Raw genomic sequence first — 17,102 nt, forward strand, 5'->3', positions numbered from 1 at the left:
TCATACCATTTAATTTTTCATTAAATAAAAATAATTAATTCTTCTAAAACCTTATTGTTGAGTCTGAACTGGACTATGAATTTTACGAGACTGTATAATATATTTATAATTCCGCTCATGGCTCATTTTTGGCATAAACTTGGTAATGTAAACGTTTTGTGATTTGAAAAAACCCTATACTTCATACCACAAACTACTCTAACAAGTGTTCATACTTTTATGTCTCAAGCTCTTTCAAACAAATCGCACTTTTGTTCCAAATTTCTTCTCATTTTCGTCTCGGTCTTCTTATCATCCCATCCCCCTCCCCTTTTCGTTGATAATCAGCAACGCGCACTCGCTTTACTACAAACACGTCCAATACCTGCGCCTCCTCAAAATCATCCCTATATCATTCCGAGAGCTCCCCCGGCTCTCGGGAGCTCAAGAGGAGATGGCCATGAAGTGCGAGAAGGCTTCCCGCGCCGGGAAGAGCGAGAGAATGTCAGAGTTCGAGCGAGAGGATGTGCTCACGCCCGCGCGTGCCGTACACCGTTGGGCCTGAAGCTTTATCCGCACAGACCTCAGAACAGCAGAACCCCCACCTCCGCAACACAACACCAAGTTGATTTTTTGGAATTTTTTTTTGGAACTCAACCGTCTTAATTTATACATTAGTTCTGTATACTTCTAGACTTGATACAATGCAATTTCAACCTAAAATTGAAGATGTAATCTGAAATCACCCATCTCATATAAGAAAACAATGTTTAAAACTACTTTTTAGATTATGAACGGCAATCTACCAATGCCTAAGGTTGGCACGGTTTTTTTTGAATAAAACTTGTACTCTGCAATTCGATAAATGTATTTAGGATCATGTAAGATTGTTTTTTGCCAACATTTTAGCTCACATACGATAGATCTCTAGGAAGTTTAGTTCAGAACGTCATTCGTGGTATTTTGTGTTTATAATTATTTTTTACTTCAAAGCAAGTAGCATTACCAGATTGTTCAAATAGTTCTTTTTTGGTTGGTTTGTAGGACTTTAATACTAATGTTCAAGTTGCAAACGGAGATACAGGACTTCATGTTAAAAATCGTTAGCTTTGTTGTTATAAAACTTTATGTTATAAAACTTTCATAAGTTTATGTAGATTGGCCTACAAAAAGTATCACCTCTTTAAAAGTTTAAAAAATGTTACTGGCAGTTAGAAATAAAACTACAAAACTGGGGTAATATACGGTGTTCATTATGAAACACACTGATTATGAAAAAAAAATTGGAAAAAACTAAAATTTCAATTATTGGGTGTGGTATCGTTTTTTAAACGTAGTTTAAAACTATATGTTCCGTTAAACGATAAGAGTTCCATAAAAAAAATTAACTGTCAATCACGAATGACTCATCGAATCAGAAAACTCGTTATGCTCAGTTTCATAATTTCAATTGAATTTCTTTATTAATTTTAAATAAAACATCTTACTTTTTCAACAATCTTTTTTTTTCTGTTGTAGTCATTCACTACCATTTCCCCCGTCAAATTGCCCGACAGTCGATAAATATACAAAATCCAGCATAATCTCACTCTCCCTTCTTTTACTCTTATTTTCTATTTTGCACTATACGGAAAACAATACGATTTTTTTGTTTTCAATTTTTAATTAAAAGTAAAAATTCAAAATGTCAAAATGTTTGCAAAATTTTTCATCTATAAACGCCACGTGGTTATTGAAGATTTCGTGTAACTATTGGACTGAAACGTTTGCGCTTTAGCAAATAACTGCGTTTGAAGTGGTACACATTTGAAACAAAATGAATATTTTCGGTTGGACAATATTTTTTTAAACATGTTCTACTAAATTCTGTTTGAAACTTTGATTTATTTTTATTTGTTTCGCTCTATTTTATTGACCAGGACACAATAAAATTTCAGGTAGTCAAATCAAGATGGAACGTGTGACCGTTCGAATGGCTCGTTCGGATCGCCGAACTCCATGGGGGTTCGGTGTGACAGAAGCCCCAGATGGAGCTGTTCTTATTGTTAATGTAAGCTCTTTATTATAAATTTAGTATAAGTGTCCCCCTATTTGTCATAAAGTAGTTTGTCAGTTTGTCCAAATTGAATCACAATAAAATTTGTCGTAAAAATTAGTCTTGAGGCATATGTTTTCGTATACATTTAATACAAAAACCAAGAAAACCCATCACATTCACTTTTAGCACCTCTAGGTTCTTACCGCGATCTCAAAAATCACCGCATCACCACAACTGATTTACAATCTCATCGCCTTCCTCACTTTCTCTCGCAGTTTTATCCTCTGGACATGCCCAGGGAAAATCGGAAGAGCAACACAAAAAACATCACTTATTACAATAAGTTAGATGCTTTCAAAATTTCTCTCAAAACTCATAGACAAAATGTAGTGAGAGATTAGTCGTTAACGTAAGAAAAAATGAATTTGAAAAATTGACATGCGTTGGGGGATTTTTTAAAGCAAAGGGAGCCTTCAATTCAAACAAGTTGAATATCGAATAAAAGTTGAAAATTTCAGGTAATAGGTGGTAGCTTAGCTGATCGTGCCGGTCTTCGTAATGGAGATGTTGTTGATCGTTTGGAAGATCTTGACAATTTGGACATAAACGCTGTTGATAGACTTCTAGTTACAGCTCATGAGAAGATTGAACTTATTGTTACCAGGTAACTCATCTCGTTAAACACTTCAAATTTATCAGTATAGCACCAATTATTCAAAATTTGTGTCGACCACAATAAATAAAAATTATATATAAACAGAGCAGGTGTGTGAAAATAATAAGAAAGACATAATTTTCTCGAATATTTCCCCTAAATCGATCCCTTGAAAATGTACACAACCCTAGTTATGTAATCTGTAGCTTTGTTATCACAACGCAATTCAAAGTAGGTTACTTACCAGTTTGTATTTCCGTTTATTAACCAGTCAAAGTGTTCTCCGTTTTAATCACATCACCAATGTATCCTACCTTTCCGTTTTTAATCCGTCTGCGTCTTAGTTTATCTCCAACAGCAAGTGCTTCATGCAATAGAATATAGATATCCAAAATTTTCGAAGCGAACACCCGCCATATAAACAGGCGAACAGATAAGAATCAGGCCAATCGGTACGGGGGAAGCAGAAGGCAACATTCTTCCGAATATCTCGTTGCAGGAAGAAGGAGGGACTTAGGATTTATACATACATATTCCGTTTGATGACAAATCGTTGCAACTGTTTTGAACTGTTTTGAAACGGTCAAATGTCCCAATCAATGTTTTCTTTAGCTTTGCAACAGCTTTGCAACACAAGTTTTGCTCCTCTTATAAGCACTCTAATGTCATTAAATTTGAAGCTCGTTACCTTTTTCCCTCAAAAATCATTCTGTGTTGATAGTTTTAACAAGCTTCAGATATTTTTGCCCCTTTAAACTTATTTTTGAGCACTTTTTACATAAGCAACTGCAAAAAAAGTTGCATGGAAAAATGTTATAGAATTGCCAAAAATAACTGCCACAGCATTCAAGATTCTTTCCAAAACTGCTGTATAGTTTTAAGAAATACCAAAACAAAACAGTTTGACAATTATTATTATTTTGGCTTTTACTTTTCCCGAATTCGCATAATTTTCTCCTGAATGTTATGTTTTACTTTGAACAGTTGAATTTTAAATAAATAGGGTTTTAATGATGAGTCAGTTCATGACAAAGCAATGTACTTCTGACACTGTTCTTTTTATTTCATTCTCTGTTGTTGTATCAGAGTGTTCCAACAATTTATTCACCCTCTCGCACACAAAAACTGAGAGAATGAAATTGTTGAATACTTCCTCTCACATATTTCCCTTTTCCAGGTGTTTATCATTTTTGAACAAAAAAACTTGCAAGTTTCCTTTTTCTTTACGTTTACCCATTTTCCTATAAATATATTTCATGTTCAATTGAAATGATTTAAGATTCAAAAGTGATGGTGAGAATCACAACGACGCCAAGACCATGGTAATTTGAAATTTAATCGAAGAGATTAAATAGAAAATAAATAAATTTTGATTTCATTCATATCAAATAAGTTTAATTTCAGGCAACCATCCGGTGCAGCCACCAGAATTTGGCGTCCAGAAGTAACTGAAAATACTGGACCAGGACAGGATCAAACCCCATATCGTGTCAATTTGCAGCATAGCAGTGATGTGAGTCATTTGAGTTTTGTTTTGAAATAGGAAGCTTCACACAAAATCGTTATTTGTAATCGTTTTTAACGACAATAGCATAACATTTTTTAAAATTTCTAATAAATAGTGAATAATAAATTATTTTTAGACCCGTCCACCACAAGGTTTCAACAATTCAGCACTTCCTTTTGAAACAGATCAACGTGTGAAACATATGCAATACAATTCTCCATTGGGAATTTATTCCGATAAGTCTGCAGCTGAGCAATATGTTCAACAAACTCAAGGATTGGGAGATAATTCAGGGTGAGTGTTTTTTACATGACTAAATTTTTGAAAGAGCACTTATAGTTCAATTTGGCCAGAAAATATAGTATAAATTTAGTTCGGAAGTTGGCCTATATTTTACAAAAAAATTTCTTGAGACAAGTCATGGCCAAGCTTTGTTCACCCTTTACCAACTTCTGAACAAAATTCTTAGGTTTGGGGCAGTTGGGTCAGAAGTGGCGGTCGAATTCCGAGTCTCATAAATTAATCCAAAAATTACAAGACGTTAACGCTTTTTATCATTCAATTTCAAGAAACGAAAAACAAATTAAATGTATTTAAAATCCACGACGGCTTCTCATTTCTCTGAAAGCTGCAGTGAGGTTATCGATGAACAAAAGCTCGCGTTTCTTGCGCGGAAGGTAGTCTCCCTGAAAATTGATATTCTTTATCATAACAATTCAATCGAAATTACCGTGTCGAAACCTCCGGCGACAGCAGCTTTTCCTGCATCATCTGTAGCATCAGTTTTAGCCTTGCAGTCCTCTGGAAGATGTGGCATGACAAGTGCCTTGGCTTGCTTTCCATAAACTTTTGCCAAGTTTTTAACCGCTGCCTTGTCAGCATCATCAAGTGACTCGAATTTGGATTTAAGCTGGAAAATGTAGGATAATTTAGATTGTGAAAAAACTAGGTCTTTTTCTAATTTCCCTCACCTCCGCAGAAATTTCTTGATGACTCTTGAATAAGTTTCCTTGTTCAAAATCGCTGATTACTTCTCCAGCCAATTCTTTTGCCTTGTCCGAAGGCAGATTTGTTTGTGCATCGGTCTTTGCCGCAGCCACAATGTCCCAGAATTTTTGACGAATTCCTTCTCCGAGAGTGTCCAAGAAAGCGTTCAGCTTGGTCATTTTGGCTGCTGCATCATCAGTTCCTTCAAGTTCAACACGAAGAGCTTCACAGGCTCCGCCTAATTTCAACTTATGATAATCTGCAACGACTGAGGTGCAGAAAAAGACAGTGAGAAGTACTAGTCGATGAATCATCTGAAAATTAGCTCAATAAATTTAAAAGGAGTTACGTTTCGATGAATACAAAAATAAAAGAAGTCCCAAAAGCCTCTACAGAAGAAGTTATAAATGGTTTAAAAAAACGTCCGTTTAAGCTTCAAAAATATTAGAAAAACTATCAGTGAGAATTCAAAAATTTGACTAGCTCAAAACACAAAATGAAAAAACTCGTAAATTTGAAACCAACTAGGTTTTTATAAACCCGCTGGGTTACATATTTTGACCTTCAATGTATAAAATCGGTATATCCCAAAATCCGACTGATCCGTTGTACAATAGTTTTTCAATTGTGTCTTTTCGTCACACTTTGATATGTTGACACAACTTTTGAACCACTAATATGGAAGTGATGTAGTAAAAAACAGAAACTGAAACTTTTATTTTCAGAGCCCGTGCTGCTGCGCAACGTCAAGACGAGCCAGCATATCTGAGAAGTGAAACTCTTCGACTTCTTAAAGAACAAGAACATGGCTCAGCTGGTGGTGCTGGAACAACTCTTTCGAATCATCCAAATCCAAGTGGGCTTCCAGTCTGTTTTATGTGCACTCGACCTATTCTGTAAGTATAATAAGTTTATTAAACATCTGAAAGTACTTTGGATAAATTAAAAAGCACACCATTCAATTTCTAGTGGAGTGATGGCTCGTGCAGCTGGAAAGAATCTCCACGGCGACTGCCTGTCGTGTGCTACTTGTGGAAACTCCTTGAGAAACGTTGGGCATCATTTCATTGAGGGTTTGTTGTATAAAAGAAACCGAATCATGTATGTCGATTGCCTTGATTTTTAGACAAGTTCTACTGTGACATTCACGGAACTCAGAGAAAGCACGGAGGACGACCAGGGATGGATCCAAACATTTTTGTGTAAGATTTTTTTTGACAAAAAAAAGGTTTTTTTACCCTTAAAACTTTTAGAAAGTCATCTCCAACTGCTGCTCAACCTGTTCATATCCAAGATAGTCCACGTGCCGCTTATCATCCACAAGTCAACACTGCTCGTCCCGTATCCGTATCTCCTGCTCCATCGGCAGGAAGCAAGACTGTTACTACTCATTATCATACTCCAAAAACTCAAGGCATCCTTAGGTGAGCCACTATTTTTCAATTCTTAACATAGTTTTTTATTTTCAGTCCTGGACAACGTGGAGTTCCAACTGCAGCTTTTGGCGCAGATCTTTCAAAGTCTGTGACCTATGGAGGAGGTGTTGGTCCAGGTGGTACTCATTACGATTCTAACCGCTTGTCACCAGCTCCATCTCAATACTCGACACAATCACGGAATCAAAGCCAACAACACTATCAACAACATGTTGTTCAAGCTCCACCACCAGTACCGTCAAATCCACCACCTTCAAATGGTTAGTTTGCACTGAATCTAGGATCTTTCGTTTTTACAAATTGGGATACACATTAATTTTGGCTTTTGGTTTTTTGTTGGGTTCACTGTCTTTGTCCATGTTATTTCAAACAACAATGTCCTTTGTTCATGTCCATGTCATATCTAACATCTATTTCAGAGCAGCAATCACAATCACGTGTCCAGAATCTTCCGGATTCTGTTAGATCGGCAGTATCGCCAAGACGATCCGGAAAATCACCAAGACAATGGCCACCTCCGGCAATGCCAACAACTAATCGATATTGGCAAATCGATCCAGCAGACGCACTGAAAAAAGAGAAAGTGAATTATGGAGAAGATTTAGTGGCATTAATTAAAGAAGTAGAGCAGAGTAAAGAAAAAGAGCCAAAAGTTAAGAAAGAGCCCAAGAAAGGAACACGGGGAGCCAGAAGAGCATCAAATATTAGTAAAGAGCAAGTGCAGCAAGCTTTCGAAGAACAACGGAAGAGAACAGAGCGGAAAGAAATCAAGAAACTGGAAAAGGAAATCAAACCAAAACCAGAATTGAAGGTTGAAGTACCAGTTGAGCCACTCGTTGTTCCTACATCTAAACCTTTGGAAGAACCTTGTCCAGAAGCTCTACCACCACCCAAGATTAACGACGGAATTCATTGGACTGTTATTCATAGCCCTGTACTTCGTTCACCTAGTCCGGCAAAGGTTACTTCTGAAGCAGCAATCCCTGAAAGCAATGGTGTAGTGAAGCCGATTCCAAGTTATGCTTCTCAACCAATTGGAATATCTAAAACATCAACACCTCAACCATTTAGACCAGGATCCCAAGTAGAACGACCTCATTATTCGTCCGTTGGTCTCAAAGATGTACATGCTCCAGTACCACTTCCTCGATCACCTCAGCATTCACCTCAACCAGTGCAGAGCTACATTGTTCGGAGTAGTGATGCAAACGTAACAACTTCTACAAATCTGCAGACTACTGTAACTAGACAATACACGGAAAATGACAACAAGTCACAATTCTTACAACAACCGCATCCGGATACCATTGATTCCAGCACATCGCCAATTCCAACTATTCGATTGAATCGTCACACGAAACCAGAGCCATCGACGCCTTTATCAGTGCCAACTGTGTCCATAAATGATATTGCAACTTCTCCAATTAAAATTACAGAACCATCAAGACCATGGCGGGCATCTGTTTCAAACTCTGCAACATCCCCAATTAAAATTCACGAATCTCGAGTCCAGCCCGTAGATGAATCAAGAGGCCTTCACAGACATGAAGAGAAGGCTCAAATTGAAACATCAACTATTAAAATCCACGAACCATCGTCTCCACCACCATCCGTTCATAAGTTTGGAGCAGTCAACACTAGAGCTGCACCAGCACCAGTTCAGTTCATGCAAACACCAAGAATCGCGGTAAAAATTCATGAACCTACTGGACCATCACCGACGCCTCCATCAACTCCTTCTCATCCGATTAAACGGGACCCAAAGCATTTCAAGAAAGTTGATTTCTCAAAAACTAGCCCAACGGTGATCCCAGAATGGAAAGATTCTGCCGATATTGTTGATGAGTCGGATATTCTCACAGAGTGCTCAAGAGAAGACGACAGTATATCATTTCTCAAAGCAGCAACTTATGATGGAGATGAATCAGAAATGATTGATAATAATATTGATAATAAAAGTGATATTACAAGTACTTTTGACATTGAAGAGGAAGAGGTTGACGTGGTTCAAGATAGAGAAAGAATTCGTGTAGTTGGAAGAAAGGGTGGAGAAGGTGGAGAAGCTGAAAAACAATGGAGACAAAGAGCAATGGAATTGTTGGATGACGATGCACAGACTGAAAGAGACTTAAGAATTGTAGCAGCGTTAAATGAAAGATTGCAAGGTAAATTACTGGAAACTATTTAGCTCAGATATGAGATAGGCAACGTTTTTAAATTGTTTTATTTTTTTCTAATATTACATCGTATAGTTCTATTCTCTAAAATTCCTGATATATTATCCTCTTTTAATTAGGCCTCCGAGAAATGGAAGACGATGATCGTGTCCGCGCCATTGAATGCATTGCTCGTCACCAAAGTGAACTGGAGCAGACACAAACACAGCTGAGCACCCTTCTTGAGTCAGCTATTGTGTATCTACAAAATCTGAGGCCAGAACTAGAGCTCACCGAGCCAATCGACAATGATGCCAAGAGTCTTGAAACAGTGAAGTTCGAACCAACGCGAGCCGAACAACGAGTAAATGAGATTCGAAAAAAAGTTTTAGAGGATTTGGAACATCTTCCAATTCTTGGAGACGGTATGGACAGTGTTCCACCCCCACCACCCGAACGAAAAGTATTCCCATTCCAATCTTATCAGCCAATAGCTCCACAGTTTCCAGTACCTGCTGCAGAATCACCAGTTACTCAAAGGTAAGAATATATGGCATTTTGTTAAATATTAGTTATTGATTTCAAGGGTTTTAAGTTTATTTAAATTAAACCTATATTAAATGTTGAATGTTCTATGTTAAATTGTCCATGTCTATTTGTCTTCAGTTTGCATGATGTGCTTGATGAGTTCTATTCACTTCGGAAACCGACACCAACTCAAAACGTGGCACAATCCTCAGATACTACAGCAGAAGATTCGAGAAATTTCTTAGCGTCCAGACTTGGTCAGGTTATGATTGATGAGAACAAGAAAGCAGGTGGTTCAAATGGTTCAAGTCAACATCATAATCAACAGGGTGTGTGGTTTTTTGGATTTTTAATGTGCTAACAGAACATACTTAGGTGACCATTCGAGAACTACTGATTTGTGATTTTTTGAAAGTTAATATAAATCTACTCTGAGTTAATTTGACTAAACCTAGTAAGTGCGCTTCATTGAACAATATAATTTTAGTGAGATCATGGTGGTGAGATGATGACAACAACGAGAATTGAAGTTGAAAAGAAGTATCTGTAGGAGATAATTATTCATTTATTTATGTTTATCATCCGGTGTATTTCAGTAGTATTCTAGTCAAATAAAATTGTTCAATGAGCACGCACTCACCATAATTCCATCATATTCTAACAACATTCTATCTAGGTTCCTCATACACAAAAACGAGTTTCGAACGAACTACAACTGAGACACGTCCCCAACAAAATACCGGGGCTCCGAGAGCAGGTGATTTTCGTGGAACTGGGCACTTAACTACTACTACAACAACTCAACAAAATGGAGGACGAGCACCATTTTGTGAGTCTTGCAAACAACAGATTCGGTGAGTTATGCGGAAGCTTTTACGATCAGTCAATGGATTTATAGAGTCTTCCATATAGAAAAAAATGTCTGAAAATTCAGGAATAATTCAGAGAAACCCCTATTTTGAAAATTTATGACAAAGTAGTTGTAGGCAACATTATGTAGGTTGAGCTAAAAAATATTATGCATTAAGAATATATTTTATTGGTCACAAATATTTTGATTAACTTTTTGATCTTGGTTATGGAAATACAATTTCAGTGGTGCATTCGTCCTTGCAACTGGAAAATCATGGTGCCCTGAGCACTTTGTGTGTGCCAATTCCTCATGCCGCCGACGTCTCCTTGAATGCGGATTTGTCGAAGAAGATGGTCAAAAATTCTGTGAATCATGTTTCGAGCAACATATTGCTCCACGGTGCAACAAATGCTCTAAACCAATCATCTCGGATTGTTTGAATGCGCTACAGAAGAAGTGGCATCCAACATGCTTCACTTGTGCACATTGTCAGAAACCGTTTGGTAAGTTAGCCATTGAAGCTCATCTATATATGAAACAAGTAAATTTGCAGGAAACAGTGCATTTTATTTGGAGCAAGGTCTTCCATACTGTGAGCAAGATTGGAATGCCCTGTTCACAACAAAATGTGTCAGTTGTCGTTATCCAATTGAAGCTGGTGATCGATGGGTTGAGGCATTGGGAAATGCATTCCATTCTAATTGCTTCACTTGTGCCGTAAGTTATTTTAAATTTATCATTTTGCCGCAATTTTTTTTGTTTTTGCATATGCAAAATTCGTGATTTTTGCCTCAAATAGGGGAGCCGTTCTCGACACGACGAATATTGTTTAATGGAAAAGTGTGTGCGCCTTTAAGGAATATTGTTGGTCGCAACTCGCCATTGTTGTTGGATTTTCTAGTCATAGTTTATATTTCATTTTTGTATCACATCTTCCAGTAACTTATGAAAAGACGGGAGACTACAGTACTCCTTAAACCCTCACACACTTTTACATTTTAAAAATCGGTCGTTTCGAGACCGTCTACCGTTCTTTGAATCCAACATTTTTTTCAAAATTCTCAAAATTTCTTACAGTATGTTTGAAGGAATTTGGAAAATTAATTTTGCATAACGAAATCCAGCCGAAAAAATCTGCCTTCCTTGAAAATCATAAAAGTTAGCAAAGATAACATATATGCTGTATAAGATTTCAGATTATTTTCTGAAATTAATTCCATTCAACATTTTCAGCGTTGCAATCACAACCTGGAAGGCGAGAGTTTCTTCGCCAAAAATGGTCAACCATTCTGCCGACTTCACGCTTAGTTCTGCCTTTTTAATAATTCTTCATTTCCAATTTAATCAATTTGATTTTTATATTTTGAACCTTCAAAAACTGCTCTGCCTTCTATTTTGTATGTCACAAAATTTTTCATTTTCATTTCCCAAAATGTTCAGTTATTTAATATGAGACAATGTTTCCATTTTTATTTCTATTCTCACTAATAAACGTTACTTTTTCATGAAACTTTTATGATTGAACATATGTATGTATATAATAGAAAATACCGGAAAATACAATAAAAAAACGAGACCAAAATCTGGGACAAAAACTACCATGAAAAGAGTATCATGAGCATTGTGAGAAAGCCGACAAAAAAATTCTGAAAGTTTGAAAAATACGGAGCAACGAGAACAAAATAAGGAGAAATGCAAGTATTTAGAGTTGAATTCCATTTATTTGAGCATGTCCATTCGATGGTTGTGGCGAAGGTTGAATGCTAAAAATTGAGTCGTCTGAAAACGGGAAAAACGCAAACTAAAGGCACACAAAACATTTCAAGCATTTTGAAATTTATTGGTGAAAATTCTTATTTCGTCCGTTGTATCATTGAAATTTAAGAAAAAAAAATGTTTATTTTCCATAAAAACAAAAAATTTTGGTCACTAGAAAACAGGCACTACCGGTAAATATTAGATTGAGGGGCGGAGTTTCCAATGAAACACGGGGGAGGAAACTTTTGAATCTCAAAAATCGAAGATTCAAATGCGATAAAAAACAATTATGCGAAAATAAATCGTAAAGTTGGGCTCAAAATTGGCACACTGCCAGTTATCCAACATCCAAATGCAACTGGTACAAGAATTAAAGGGGCGTGCCACTGAACTGCGTCTAAAAATCGATCGAAATCATCCTTCTCGTTCGGGATTCGGCGGGACTTCTTTTGAATTATTTTCACAGATTTTGAAGACTTCGTCAATTTTTTCGAGGCTTGTGGTGTAAAATCCATTCTTGACGGCGGTGGTGTATAAACTCCAACATCCAGCTCTTTCCACGATGGTTCAGGAGTCACGAAGCACATGGGAGCCATTGTTTCCGAAGATCGTCTCAATTGCTTCTGTGGTGTGGCCAACTGATTTTTCTGATTCATCGTAGTCCTTCTTAAAATCGTTTCCTTCTTCGGGCGACTATGATTCAAATTATTCAATGCATATGAGTGAAGGTACCGATAATTTTCATGTCTATCTCCAGCATCTTCCAAATCTTGCCCAAATTCTGACGATGAATGTTCTGTGGCAGAAGGTGTCATTGGCATGAAAGATCCAGATTCATGGCTTTGTGGTGGAGTCTCCAATTGAACAGATGATGTAGTGTCCAAATGCAGTTCTGATGGAGAATAATATGACGTTGAAGCCACTGAACGAGGTGTTTCTGGAGCATATGATGCTGGTGGAGGTGTAACTTCTGCAGCATGAGAAGAACGGGAAGCGGTTTGCCGTCTTGACAGCACGCTAGAAATCAGAGAAATAACGAGTACTATGAAATTGGAATGTTAAACAAATGAACAAAGGTATTCTAAATATATCCACTCATTTGAATAAATCATGTAATTTTAATCCAGGTTTGGCTATAATTATTGTCAAAATTTGATAATTTTGTAAGATAGTTTTTTTTTCAATAATTTAAAACGTTCTGGACACTTTGCTCGGTTGTCATTAGAAACAACGAGAACGATGTAAGAATTTTCACCAATTGAATTTTCAAATCAAATCTATGATTCTATAACTTTTGATTACAAGTTAAATGACTCAACACAGTAATTGCACACAAAATCACACATTCACAATAAGCACAATGCCTACCTTCTAGCCGGCGAAACGGAACCTCTGCTTGATCGATGGTCGAGAATTCCCATATATTTTGCAGCTCGAGACAGTAGGTATCCACTGAGTACGGTAGCTGTCAGAGATTTGAGCCAAGTTGGCGATTTTGCTGGGATCAATGCTTTGATGAGCACTGCGGCAAGCAGACTTCCAAAATTGAACAGCGTAGATGAAAGAACACTGAAAAATCATTATTTGTTGGAATCTTTCTTTTTCTCAAAAAAAAGTTAATTTACCTGAATTCAACTCTCTCCCATGGATTCACACGGTGAAGGTGTCTTCTGAAATACACGTAGAATCCGAGTCCCACGTTGGCATTGAACAGAATCGTGTTGCTGACGGCAAGATCTCCCGTCGGAAACAGACTGAAAAAACAAACAACTAATTTAGAATTGATTCGTAGACACTTACCTTGAAATGATATTTGGACTGAACAAATGCACAGTGTAAAGAGTGTGTGAAAGTGCTCCAGAAGCAGGAAGATAGTGAGAAAGGAAGGATCGAGATGTGACTGGTGGAAACCATTTTGCCCAGTCAATTCCAAATGTACCACCACCCGATTGGATACCTGAAAATATTGATGATTATGAGTCTGAGCTTCTTTTTATTTAGTTTTCCGCATTTTTGTTGTTTTTTCATGTTTTTGGTGAAGAATTAATTTTATGCTTTTTAAAGTTTTGTTTTCCATAAAAAAAACACTCGCAATTATTAAAGTATGGAAATTTTTTTTTTAATCGTTCTCGGTTTGTCAACAAAGAAAATATTTTGGATTCAGCCCTGATCACAACTAGAAAATAGATTTTTCTGCAGATTTTCTTCCTCGAACATTTTTGATAAATGAGCGCCATCGGCGCCCACGGATCTTAACATATCTTTTATCGGATCCAAGTGATAAATAAATCTGATAAGAGAAACTACTTGTGTTATGTTAGTTTTTTCTGCATCCCACGATCAAAGTCCATAGGGTCCTCATAAAGTTTTATTTTAGGCGCTATATAAACGATAACACTGTCACTAATCATAAAACATTCCATTCATCAATTTATCAATCAACGAAGCGTTTCATTGCCATAATGGGCAGATTTTTCTTTTATGTTTATATAGTTTTTAAAATATCTTTTTCAAAGATAGTTCCACACTGACCGGATGATGATGATGGATGATCAAGAATTCCCATTATTTTAGGCGTATTTAGTAAGAGAAGAATTTGATTTCGTCGTAGTTGTTGTTCGAACACAGTCGGCGGGGGTTAATGGATTGGAAGAGCGTAGATATGGTCGGACAGGAAGAGGCTAATTGAATTAGGAATCCAATTTATTCTGAAATGAACTTTTGATTGGAAATGACCAAAACATGACATTTTTTTTTTAATCCAAAAGTAGTGAAAATACAAAAAAATGGTTATGATCCCAGTATTACATTTATACTTCTTTTTTCAAACAAAAAACTCACAGCTCACAATTCCACGACTAGCGGGTAGTTGCTCTCGTTCGAAACAAACACACAGATTGGCTGATAAACTGATCTCGTTCGTAGTTTTCTCGTTTTCTCTAACTACCTCTCAAGGTACTTAGAGAGTTGAGAAATGGGCGGAGTCTGGTTGCCCTTTGTGCTCTGCAACAACCATGTATACAACAAGAAAAAGAAGAAAAAGAAGTACAATTGTACAGATAAAATTAGAGTATATAGAGAAATGAGGTAATCAAAAGAATCTATTGGAGGGGAACACTTAATGCTCATTTCGAAATGAAAGATAAGCAACAAGTCAAACAGCAAGTGAATTGAGAACAAGAATCATTGGATTACCATCGGAAAATTGTTTCCATCAGTTTCAATGTTTATTCAATAAAATTAAATATGCTGTGTGTTGCTGAAAATTTCAAAAACAGTTTTGTATATTACCCAGACTCGAAATGTCGCAATTTTTATGGGCGAAAATACGGTATCTGGCCTCAATGCGACAATTATGTATTGCATAGAAATATGTGTGCGCCTTTAAAGAGTACTGTAGTTTCAAACTATAACAATTTTTGGCACTAAAATCCAAAATTTTCGCGTCTGGGTAATATCTAATAAGTGGAATCAATTTGGCGATTAAATTTTCAAAATTCGGAGTGACAGACTTTCAAATTCTCCATGTAGGAACGAGAACTAACAAATCCAGGGAGCAAAAATCCGGATTAGTGAATCGAAATCCACAGAGACAATCTGAACAGCAATTAGAGCGAATACTTGCGAAATTTGTTTCCTGCAGAATTTGTCAAATGAAAAAGGACATAAAACAACAAAACCCAATGACAAGACCAACAAAAGATGATGGAACAGACACCAAGAGGTCGATAAGAAAGACAGTGACACAACCGACCACAGTGGGGGAGTGAAAGAGAGGGCGCGAAAAGCAGCAGAAAACGACGGGCGGGAGACAGACGGACAACACACACAAGTGAAATCGAGCCAAGAATGATGAAAGAAATGAGACGCAGAGGTGACATTGAAGGGAAAAGAGGATGTCCCTATGGGCGCCCGCGACGCCCAAGGTGACAGGTGATGTTTTTTTTCGCGGGAATTGATGGAATTCAATGGAGAAGAAACAAAAACAAAGCAATACATCGGAACGAGCGAATGGGCTCCGATAAATCTCTGATATGAATTGCCTGTAAATGTCATGTGTTCACATTTTTGTTTTATTCTCATTTGCCATTTTATAGAACTGATAGAGCGTTTTGATAGGATTATTTCAGCAAGAAAAAGGAAAAGTTGTGTTCAACAGAAATGTGTTTGCTAAAAAATTTCTGACATGGCAAGAAAATTCATTGAATTGTTCAGCATCGCATCTTTTAAGGGCCCTTCATGGACAATTGCCAAGACCCGCATTTCGGGAATTTTTCTATTAGAGATATAGGATATCAGATTGGAAACTGTGACGTTGTCCTGAGAATCAACGTTTTTTTTTGTCAATTCCAATTAGAAATGGATATCTAATGAACTTTTACGAAGAAAGTTGATCGACTATAACTTAAACTTGTCAGCTCTATTGTTTTCGATGGGGGTGGAACATTTTGCACAACAGAAATGAGCGGATGACATGGAACAATTGAGCAGGCCTGTAGAAAACTATGATGGGCAAAAATGTCATAAATTTCGGGGATTTGGTGACGAGCCGAGAAAATGTTTTCAGTTAAATATACAATCAAAATGTTTTCTAAATCGAAAACTAGCATGAATTCAGAAAGAAAAAACATATGATACTAATTTATTAGACAATACGAATTTCGCAGAACAACTAAAACCAGTTTCTGTGATAACTGGTGTTCGTCTTCTACAGACAATCAAAAGACTTGGCATAGTTTTTCCTGTTTAGAAATTCCAAAAAATAAAACCAAGAGAGAAACGTTTCTAGAAACACGAATATATATTTTTCACATTTCTCTATAAGCTCTCATTTAGCTTGCTATAAGGCTCAACCTACAATAGTTTATGATCTTTTCATGAGAATCTACAAGAAATACTTGGTTGAGTTGAACACAAGTAGTTAAACTTGTCAACAATAAAATTGAAGTGTTTTAAACAGATGTTCAGTTAATTGAACGACGGGAAAAACGACACAACACAACTAAAAGAAGAAATCTCACAGAAAAAAATAGCGAAAGGGGAGCAGAAGAATCTCCGATAAGTTACAAGTATGTTTGTGACAACTGATCCATATTCCTGTGGTTATGAGGGAGTGTGTCAGATGATCGATCAGTTGAGATCGAATTTGTTAGAAGAAACTGCTGAAAAAGTTGTACTCTGAGCATGTTTAACGGATGGAACAAA

The 17,102-nt window shown here is 36.8% G+C and overlaps 3 protein-coding genes and 1 pseudogene across 10 annotated transcripts; 2 read left to right on the top strand and 2 right to left on the bottom strand.

Annotated features, from left to right (window-relative positions):
- The first annotated feature begins 281 nt into the window (after window positions 1–281).
- Window positions 282–544, top strand: T11B7.6 (annotated as a pseudogene). The gene has a single exon. A coding segment is annotated over exon 1 (263 nt).
- A 1,366-nt stretch (window positions 545–1,910) lies between these two features.
- alp-1 lies at window positions 1,911–11,645 on the top strand. Of its 5 annotated transcripts, NM_001028200.6 has the most exons (16): window positions 1,917–2,029; window positions 2,536–2,681; window positions 4,077–4,185; window positions 4,316–4,473; window positions 5,892–6,062; window positions 6,136–6,239; window positions 6,293–6,368; window positions 6,420–6,590; window positions 6,636–6,862; window positions 7,022–8,767; window positions 8,899–9,298; window positions 9,425–9,615; window positions 9,963–10,140; window positions 10,383–10,642; window positions 10,693–10,856; window positions 11,373–11,645. In NM_001028200.6, the coding sequence occupies exons 1-16, from the start codon at window positions 1,931–1,933 to the stop codon at window positions 11,445–11,447; spliced, it is 4,275 nt and encodes a 1,424-aa protein (NP_001023371.1). In that variant the 5' UTR covers window positions 1,917–1,930; the 3' UTR covers window positions 11,448–11,645. The 5 variants fall into 5 exon arrangements, with proteins under 5 accessions (NP_001040987.1, NP_001023371.1, NP_501534.2 ...); NM_001047522.4 differs by lacking the exons at window positions 7,022–8,767; window positions 8,899–9,298 and having other exon boundaries at window positions 1,911–2,029; window positions 9,499–9,615; window positions 11,373–11,640; NM_001028199.5 differs by lacking the exons at window positions 1,917–2,029; window positions 2,536–2,681; window positions 7,022–8,767 and adding an exon at window positions 3,947–3,994 and having other exon boundaries at window positions 11,373–11,514.
- Window positions 4,713–5,480, bottom strand: T11B7.5 (uncharacterized protein; the record flags this gene model as incomplete). Its single annotated transcript, NM_069134.9, has 3 exons — window positions 4,713–4,865; window positions 4,910–5,089; window positions 5,151–5,480. 3 exons carry the CDS (start codon window positions 5,478–5,480, stop codon window positions 4,773–4,775), a joined length of 603 nt encoding a protein of 200 aa, NP_501535.2. The 3' UTR covers window positions 4,713–4,772.
- On the bottom strand, window positions 11,548–14,902 carry C09G9.1. 3 transcript variants are annotated; one of them, NM_001276828.5, is made up of 6 exons: window positions 14,739–14,902; window positions 14,430–14,605; window positions 13,698–13,854; window positions 13,523–13,651; window positions 13,266–13,466; window positions 11,548–11,902 (listed from the first exon to the last, which is right to left on the bottom strand). In NM_001276828.5, exons 2-6 carry the CDS (start codon window positions 14,461–14,463, stop codon window positions 11,842–11,844), a joined length of 582 nt encoding a protein of 193 aa, NP_001263757.1. In that variant the 5' UTR covers window positions 14,464–14,605; window positions 14,739–14,902; the 3' UTR covers window positions 11,548–11,841. The 3 variants fall into 3 exon arrangements, with proteins under 3 accessions (NP_001263757.1, NP_001263758.1, NP_501536.1); NM_001276829.3 differs by having other exon boundaries at window positions 11,590–11,918; NM_069135.7 differs by lacking the exon at window positions 11,548–11,902 and adding an exon at window positions 12,022–12,914 and having other exon boundaries at window positions 14,739–14,900.
- Between the last annotated feature and the right edge of the window lie 2,200 nt (window positions 14,903–17,102).

The sequence above is a fragment of the Caenorhabditis elegans genome, chromosome IV (genome assembly GCF_000002985.6).
Source record: "Caenorhabditis elegans chromosome IV".
In the NCBI taxonomy this organism is placed as follows: Eukaryota; Metazoa; Nematoda; class Chromadorea; order Rhabditida; family Rhabditidae; genus Caenorhabditis; species Caenorhabditis elegans.